Source organism: Leptodactylus fuscus, chromosome 3 (assembly GCF_031893055.1).
Source record: "Leptodactylus fuscus isolate aLepFus1 chromosome 3, aLepFus1.hap2, whole genome shotgun sequence".
Lineage (NCBI taxonomy): Eukaryota > Metazoa > Chordata > Amphibia > Anura > Leptodactylidae > Leptodactylus > Leptodactylus fuscus.
Genome location: NC_134267.1, coordinates 223,214,178 through 223,223,811, shown reverse-complemented (window position 1 = coordinate 223,223,811; position 9,634 = coordinate 223,214,178). Strand labels below are relative to the sequence as shown.

The 9,634-nt window shown below is 42.6% G+C and overlaps 1 protein-coding gene across 1 annotated transcript in view; it reads left to right on the top strand.

The window, feature by feature from the left end:
* SPATS1 (spermatogenesis associated serine rich 1) overlaps positions 1-7,816 on the top strand; it is a 41,904-nt gene extending 34,088 nt beyond the window's left edge. The window contains exons 5-7 of the mRNA XM_075269208.1: positions 862-979; positions 6,326-6,388; positions 7,563-7,816. Coding sequence (XP_075125309.1) covers positions 862-979; positions 6,326-6,388; positions 7,563-7,692 — 311 coding nt within the window. The 3' untranslated portion in view covers positions 7,693-7,816. The remainder of the gene's footprint in view (positions 1-861; positions 980-6,325; positions 6,389-7,562) is intronic.
* The last annotated feature ends 1,818 nt before the right edge of the window (positions 7,817-9,634 follow it).

Genomic DNA, 9,634 nt, shown 5'->3' with positions numbered 1-9,634 from the left:
TTTTATAACCCAAAAAACTGAATGAGCCAGCAAAAATGGCGGAAAATGGAAACAGACAAATAAACCCCTCAGCCTTCACAATGCTGCAAAGAATAGGATTAGTCTATAGCGGAGAAGTCAACAAGTCAGCAAAATCGGCTGTACATTATGGCATGAGATGAGGTTTCATTGATGCATAACCTTGTGTGGGACCTTGTCAGAGGAGTAACTCCTAAATCCGGGCCCCCAGCGCCAAATCTGTAACAGGGCCCCCACTTAACGTGCCATGTATTATATCAGCATCTTATATGGGACAGGGGGGATCGATACTGCATACTTGCCACTTCTCCCTGGAGACCCAGAATGTTCCGGCAAAAAAGGTGTGACATCCTGGTGTCCCAGAAAAGTGGCCGAATCTTTGGACCTGATGGAAAGGTCCTGCACCTGCCGGGGTCTCAGTCATATTATACGTCATATGGCACTTTATGTACCGGTCACATCATTAAAAGGGGTATGACGATCATATCCTGTGCCCAAGTCACAAAAACAGGTGTGTCATTCCCCAAACAGCAGCCTTAGCGCCTTAGAGAAACACGGCTGTTCTCTTCCCAAAACAGCGCTACAGCAGTCCTCAGGCTGTGTATGGTATTGCAGCTCATCCGTATTCATTTCAATGGAGCTGAGCTGGATGACAACTCTCTGGTTTCTGTGACATATAGAACAAATTTTTTATCTCATTTATCAGAACTGTTAGATAAAAACTTTGTCCTTATCAACTAGTAAGGACTAATTGTAATTTCAGTAAACCAGAAAGTTGATAGTCGACTGTGGTCAGGCCATATTTTCACATTATTTAGATTTATTTTTTTTGCCACTTTCCAGTTTTATATCCTCGAAATGGAATTCCCGAGGTTCATCCGGGCGATAAACCCTTCCGCACAGTAGAATACAGTCTCGATTTTCACAAACTTGGCTCCACATTGCCAGTGGTAAATTTTAGGTGAGTGCTCGTAATTGAAAGACATTTTCCCATGAACATAATTGTATCTAAATTTGTAGACAATGAAAACTTAAACATATATTGTAAAGATCAGCAATAGGGTTGAGCAATCGGGATTGGAAAAGATCGGATTCCGATCGGCAATCGAGTAAATTTCACGATCGTGATTGGAATTCCGATCCCGATCCTTTTAGGCGGGATCGAGGTCGGAGGTTATTTCCCACAATGCTTTACTACTGGCCAAGCATGGTGGGAAGAGATGAACGAGTACTATTCGAAACTGCCATTTCGAACGGCATTTTCGAATAGTACTCACTCATCTCTAGACTAGCTAACATCTCTAGTAGCTGACACTTATCTGCACAGATCGCTGCCACTCCCTGCTGTTCTCGCTCCTCTTCTCGGGCTTGTGGCTTAGGAGAGTGTGGGTGGGTACTGGGAGGGGAGACGTGAGTGATGCACACGCTCTCCTTAGCCACAACAAGCCCCGCCTTCTCCCAGCATCAGTCACACCAACCTAGGGAGGCGGGGGCGCCCGGAGCTCCGGGGAGCGGCATACACTCCGGGAGAGGTGGCGGCAGCGGTTCTGTTCAGGTAACTGGGGGGGACTAAGTTGCCGTCGGATTTTTTCATCACTACACAGCGTGGAGTCCAAACTTTTTGGACTCCACGCTGTGTAGTGAACAGGATCGTTTTTAAAATACGATTTTCAATCAATAAAAAAATCCCATTGACTTGCATTGGGATCAGAATTGGGATCGGGTTCGAATGGAAAATGATTGGAAATCGGATTTTAAAATCGATCCTGAAATCTCAAGATCGGCTCAACCCTAATCAGCAATTAAAAAATTTGCTGAGTTTTATAGGTTTTCTCTAATCATCTTAGTGTTGACATCTGTTGTTTTGATCGGTGGTCAATGGAGATGACCATCAATGCAGGAATGTTCTATGGTCTGGAACTTGTCAGTAAATTTGCCATGATGTCCTTATTGTGGACAGGTTAACAGGCAGGGACACTACATGTATGAGAAGCAGGGTCGTAACTTGAAGGGGCCCAGGCGCCTTAGGGGGTCCATAAGCACTGGCATCAGTATTGAGATTGCAGATTCCATCTGGCCCATAAGTCAAGAAGACCCACAGATTACCCTAATCACACTAAGGTGGATTAAACTCCTTAGTACCCGCAACCATCACTCCTAAGAATTCGCTGTAGGGATGAGGTAGGGGGCCCCAGACAAAAGATTGCACCAGGGCCCACAAGACTTTAGTTACACCACTGATGAGAAGATAACCCGGCCATAATAAGGAATCATGGCTGAGTTACTGACAAGTCCCAGACTATAGAAAGTTCCTGCATTCATAGTCATATCCAATGGTAACACATCAAAACAAAACACGGTCACCGCAAAGACGACTACAAATTTTTGTAGTTCTCATTCACTTTTCATCATGCAGTAACATGTCTGTATTAATGGTCCATGTTTTGACTTCAGCACCCAAACACCTCTATGGTCTGATATTATTTTGCTTCACTTCATGGGGTCAGAGGTTCAAGTTTTCTATAAAAATAGGACCCTACAATGTGGCCATATTACACCTGTCTGAAATAGTGTCCAAAAACCATCAAAATCTCTCATTTATGTGCTTGTTCGGCCAACAGGGTTTTTTTTTGTCTCTAGCATGCATGAGTATCTGAGCCCATCTGGGCCAAGTACGCATGTCCTAAATGGGGAGAGGGGAACAAGCACCAGCCAGACACAATTTAATTTAAAGCATTGGGCGTGTTGAATTTCTTACCATCAACATCATTTGTCCAACCCCAGAATATAACAATTGGAGAGTAGCGAAAGATGTGACCGGACGGAGACCAGAAGATGCCAGGGATGCTTGGAAATGAAGCCATGATGTCAGAGTCCAAGTAATATGAGTATTATTTATCATATTTTTATGATTCGTGGGTGCTGAACAACAAAAACTTCAGATTCGGCCAAAGCCAAAATTTTGGGCAAATTTGTAACAATTCCAGATTGCTCATCTCTCGTATAGAAGAAGAAGAGAAAGTTCTTCGTTTCCCAAAGCGAGCAATAAGAATCCAGCCTAACCCATGAAGATTACATCATCTTGTTTTATATAAGGCTCAGAATTTGAAAAAAAAAAAAAAAAAGTTTTGCAGTTTTTTTAAGCAACTTAACAAAATAACTTGTAAGATTTTTGCTGTCTCGCACGTTATACAACATGCAGCTGCTCCGCACATTACCAAGTGTAACCAAGAAGCGATTCATCAGAATCAGCAGTAAATTTGTGTCACCAGGAACTTTTCGGATGGCTACACTTTCCAGGAGAGCCGCATTGTTATTAGGGAAGTGCTAACAGTGCAGGAGCTTTATGAACCTAAACATTTGGGCAAGGATCCAAATGAACAGGTATTTGTATACAAGTTTCCTCTGCATTCTGCCGCATCCACTAATAGCTTTTTCTTTTTAGTTAAAGAGACTTCATTAGAATATTTTCTAATATTTTTTAAAAAAATTTCCCCACTCCATGAACTGTTGTGTAGGGATGGGTTATTGTTTGGTAACAGAAAAACAATCTAAATATAAAAATATCATTTTTTTTGCTAATTTATTGTTTAAAATAAAAAATATTGATAGGGGTTTTCTAGACCTTTTTTGATGGAGAGCTGACACAAGGCCCCTGAGCTGATCAGCTGTTTGGGATCGTTGCCAGGCCAAGTACTATATAGCACAATGTTACCACATCTCTGTCTCCATTCATTTCAAGGGGAGCTGAGAAACGGTAAAGTTGCAGTCACTATACAACGTACAGACCCATCTGTTTCTGGATGCATACAATGTATGGTACTGAACCCTGCAGCAATTCCAAACAGGTGATCAGGGCAAGGACTGAGAGATAGCCCTCCTCTGCTCAGATATTGATGGTCTATCCTGAGGGCAAGCCATCTAAAAGACCAGAAAACCCATTTAAAGTGAAATTTAGACACATTGGCCATCATTTACAGATTTACTATCACTCACGCCAGAAATCTATACCAGCCCCTGGCACATCTACATGCCGGATTCTCTTAATAACTGTACGTTGTGTGCTTGAGGGGAATCAATTAGCCAGTTACCAGTTTTCTTAAATTCCCCTCATTGGGACAGAGAATAGGATAGGATAGTGTTATGGTTCAGATGCAAGGACAAATTGTATCAAAAGCAGAAACTGGCTTCTATCAGCGAGCAGAAGAACAAGCTATGTAAAACCAGTACAACACTGCGAGCCCGAGACAGATCCCCAAACTCTTTACCAGCACTATCCGCAAGGCCAGATGGACTTTTGCAGAATTTGACAGTCTGAATTACAGTCACCACTATTAACTGTACAGGTAATAAATAGAGATGAGCGAGTAGTACTTGATCGAGTAGGTATTCGATCAAATACTACGGTATTCGAAATACTTGTACTCGATCAAGTACCAATCACTATTCAAATGGAAAAGTTTGATGCAGAACCAATATTGATTGGACGAATGCTATACAGTCGGCCAATCAACACTGGTTCTCCTCCTACCTTTAGAAGTCTTCTCCGTGCAGCTTCCCTGCTGCATCTTCCGGCTCTTCATTCACTCTGCCAGGCATCGGGCCTGGGCAGAGCCGACTGCTCATGTCTGCTTGTAGTGCGGGCATGCGCAGTCGGCTCTGCCCAGGCCTGATGCCTGGCAAAGTGAATTCAGAGCCGGAAGACGCCGCGGGGACGCTGCACGGAGAAGACTTCTCGGAGGATCCAGCCCGACCCTCACTCGTGGACTTGGTAAGTATAATTTGATTGAATGTTGCCTACCCCTGAAACGAGCATTTTCCCCCCATAGACTATAATAGGGTTCAATATTCGATTCGAGTAGTCGAATATTGAGGGGCTACCTGAAACGAATATCGAATCTCGAACATTTTACTGTTTGCTCATCTCTAGTAATAAACATTGTACTAGCTGAGATCAAACCTTGCCCACAATTTAATTACAGGGAATATCCGAAACAGGAGAATGATTGTCCAGGCAAAAGAGTAAAAAAACAGGAGAAGTCGTCAGAGGCAGAATCAGGCGACTAAAACCAAAGTCCAATAGAAGGTCAAGGGCCAAATCCGAATGGATATGTCAATGGCAGAATCAGCAGGCAAACATATAACTAGAGAATAATCCAAAGGTCAGAATGAAGTAATCCAATATACATACGATCAAGTGTAGCCAAACTAGAAAACTAAATTAGCAAGCATCCTGGACCGGAGGGAGGGGACTTATATAGGTCTCTTCAGCTACTAAATGGACAAGCCCAGAAAACTTCTGAAACTGCAGAAGTTTCCCAGATTGACATGGTGATCTTGAATTGAATTGAATTGAGAATCCTGACAGATAGTATAGTACAGAATAGAGAAGGATAGGAAAGGGAAAGAAAATGAAATTTATTGGTGGTTTCATCACTTTGGTTTCATCCCTAGTGAGGTTAAAGTAACAGACCATAGTAAGGTACAGCAATGTAGAGCACAATGCATAACATGGGTAAGACAGTGGATGCAACAGATCAGCAGCATGAAATAAACAAGGGTGGTGGAAATGAAGTGTGCCATTAGGTTGGTGGTTTGTTGTTGAAGAGTGAGGGATAAATAGCCTTTCCTTGTTACAGCAGAGTTGCTAGAACCTACAGCTGAAGGTGCTACATTGTTTAGAGATGGCCATGTGGAGGGAATGTGACAGGTTGTCTATGATGTCATTGAATTTCCTCAGAGTCACCTTTTGCAGATTCACCTTCCATCCATCAAGATGGCATCCGACTGCTGAACATGCATTAATCCAGAAAAAAAGATTTTTCAAATGAATGCTTCTTGTTGAAAAGTCTTAAAGATGACTTTTCACCACCTCCACCAACTCTAGACCTTTTCATCATTTAATAAGTGCTGATCCTCTGATTCACTTGGAATCTTTCATCTAGCTCCTACCATTCTGGAGCAATTGGTGCCATTAATTCCAGCACAATGATGCTCTATATTGTCAGATGGGCGATGTCAGGTAGCAGCTTACAGACAGGGACTGACCATCTGATAGTGGAGAACATCATTGGTATCCTTGCAGGGGTACCTACCAAAAAATTGAAAGGGTTGGAGCTTGGGGAGGTGGTAAAAGGTCCTCTTTATGAAGAATCTCCTGAAGAGAAGCTGCAGAGCTATTGCAGCTAGTAAAAAATACTCTCCATTATAAAAACATAAAAGAAGATATAATTATTACCACTGTACAATTGCCCATCCATATCCTGCCATTGATTGTACCATTTTATCACATTGTATTTTGCTGCAGGGAATCCTACAAGGTTAAAGCTGACACATTCATTCCTCTCCAAGAATTGCCCAAGAGACCAGGGTAAGCATCAAGACTTTTTGTATCCATTTTATCTGCATCCCAACTTTCACGAAAGAGGGACAAAATCTACAGCAGGCAAATCTACAGCCAAATTTACATATACTAAGCTACACCTCTATCCCCGACCATGCCCCCTTGGGTCCCTCCTAATTCAACTCAGTCTTTTTTCCCCTCCTTACAGTATAAATCCCCTTTAGAGACCCCAACAGGGTATAATCCCTCACTATTGCCCCAATACAGTATCATGTTTCCTTGTAGCCATAATACAGTATAATGCCCCCCTTGTGGCCCCCACAGTATAATGTCCTCTCTTTGTGGTCTTCACAATTTATGATGGTCTCTCATCTTGGCCACCACACTATATTCCCTTTTATTGTGACCCCCAAATAGTAAAATGCCCCCACACTATAATGCTTCTTTTTATGGCCCCAATACTATAATTCTTCCTCATTGCAGGCCCCCAGACTATAATGACCACCCCATTGTTGACCCCATATTATAATGCCCCTTTGGGCCATCAAACAATAATGTCCCCTTTTTGATGCCCCATTGATGTGCCCCCCCTACTGTAGGGGTCCGTTAAAAGCTTGCATTATTATTATTATTAAAGATGGATGAATTTAAAAAAATTTCTTTTGGGTCCAATTCAATCGTATCAACTATCAGATTTGATTGGTCTTGAATCAAAAGTGTGCTAGAATGTATTAATAATGCAAAAGTGACAACAATACATACTGGCTGTGCTAGAGGGTGGTCAGGATCAGGGTTAGGGGTTAGTATTAGGGCTGCCCAAAGTCATGTGGTCCAGATCGGCCATGATTGAATGAAGAGGTAAATGGAAAGAGAATCCATGTTGGGGTCTAGGGATGAGTAGGAATTATACTACGAACCAGGAATAAGAGGGGTAAACATGCTGTAGTCCAGGAGGGGATCTACGCTGAGCACTAAGATTTCAATGGATACCTTGCAGGGGAACGAGAGCAATACTAGAAACATGAAAACACTCATGTTAGGAACCAAGAATGATGGGACCATCTTAAACTAGGAAATGTCTAGGTCATCTGGAGAGCAAGAAAGAATTGAGACCCCCCCTCCCCTCATGGTTCATGTGGGTGGGTTGGAGTGAGACACAGACTTCCCATATTATATATTCTCCTCTGCCTGTTGTCCACAGTGTTCCATGCAATGTCAAGATCCACATGCAAAACCTGGAAGAAGAGAAGAGAGATGTGGAAGAACTTAATAGCTGGAAACCAGCCCAGCGCTCCTTTCTCTTTGAATTACCTGGAAATGGACAGAAATAAAAATTGAACAAATGCAATGGAAACGATCTGCGGTAATGTGTACGGGCTTCTCGTCACAGTTTACTCACCCATTGCATCTTCTTCCCGTCAAGTGAATTCCGATAAATTCGGACTTGTAAATCGAAGAAAGGAAATTTATAAATTTATAAATTTGATGTGTCACATGATGTATTATTTCCAATTGGGATGTCACAGGTTCGATGTTACAGGTGACCTCATCAATGTCAGTTGCTTTCATCCCATGTAGAGATGGGCGAACCGATTCAGTCCGAGCCAGGATCGACCAGAATATTGCAAATTGTTCAGTTTTTAACAAAACCAAACAATTGGGGATTTATTTCGGGTGAACTAAAATGGCCACCACAACATCCATTGGGGTCAATTATTATATCTCTTCAGACTTCGAGTAAGACCATTATTCTCACCTTCCCTATTTTGATCATCGTTAGGGGATATCGTCACTCCTTAGGGAGAGACCACCATTTAGGTGTGTGGAGACTTATTAAGCCTTTAGCACTCCACTTTGCAAGGGACTATGGGAAAAATATGCAAATCTGTCTTCCATGATGTAATTAGGAAGCCAGGTGCCTCAGTGTTGCAAACCAATAGAGGGCGCTCATCCCTTGATCATCCTCACAGTATCTGGCTCTCTTGGTGATGTTTGCACCCGGGGTCACAGGTGAAGGCTGTGGTTGGGCCACAGCGGCCAGATGGGCATCCCAAATGTCATGATGTCATAGCACTTGGTGTGCCTACGTGATGACTGAGACCCAATCACAGGTCTCAGCGGTGATCCCAGGAACATGATGACACCAAGGACACCCTGGGCCTCCACCAATTACACTCTGGAGGCTGAAGTGACTATAATCATTTCACTTCTGGTTCCATCAGAACTTGTTCAACCCAAATTGAATCAGGGAAACAAATCCTATCTTGGGAGGTTCACCCATCTCTAACCCTATGACAGATGACAGCAATAGACTTCTACACACTGTTATGCTAGTAAGAAGACATAGGGGGCAGTGAATGACTACTCTATTTCTGGTGCTTGTCCAGTCATGTAAATAAAAAAATATAAGAAGCTTAAAATGCTATAACGTAATAAAATGAGTGATCTCATCTTATTGATCTAGCGCTGCTCTTGACCCACCGGTTACTGGTCATTGTGTTCTGGCCTCCAGCAATGACATTGACATGTGACTACAGCAGGAAGTCACTGGCTACAGAGAGTGAGTATGGAAGCAGTAGTACATCTATGAGTTAAACATTACTTGTAATATTTTATAAAATTCTAAGCAGTTCAGAAAAATTTACAAAGCTAGACCATATCTATACACTGTCTAGCAATGAGTATTTGGACGCCCTTGCAAATAATAATAATAATATATAATAATACATTTTATTTATATAGCAAATGAAGATATCTGCGGTCGTGATGTGCGTCACGCCTTCCGCTGGAAAATAGGAAACAGCATTGGCATTAGTCGCATGCAAGATGCCACGAAGTGCAGAGTTGTCTGATTTCGAGAAAGGGGTAATTGTGGGGTACCACAGAAATGGTCGATCCTTAAGGGACATAGCAAACAAACTGAATCACCCAAAATCGACAGTGACCTATGTGATTACGAAGTGGAAGGTGAACAGTCATTGTCGGAATGTGCCCCGAGTCGGCAGACCCCTGAAACTGGGAGATAGAGACCGACGAGTGCTGGCCAGAGAAACCGCACCCAACCGATGGTTCACATACACCAGGAGTGTCACCAGGCATCCGGGAGTATTGTGTCACTCAATCCCATCCGTAAGGAAACATCTGCTGGGGTCTACCTACTATTGGATATGAAGAAATGTTGTTCTTCTATCCTACCACCGGCGTCCATATACTCATTGGTAGACTGGGTATAAGAGTCAGGAAAGGACCTCTTGTGTTGATACATTTAATTAT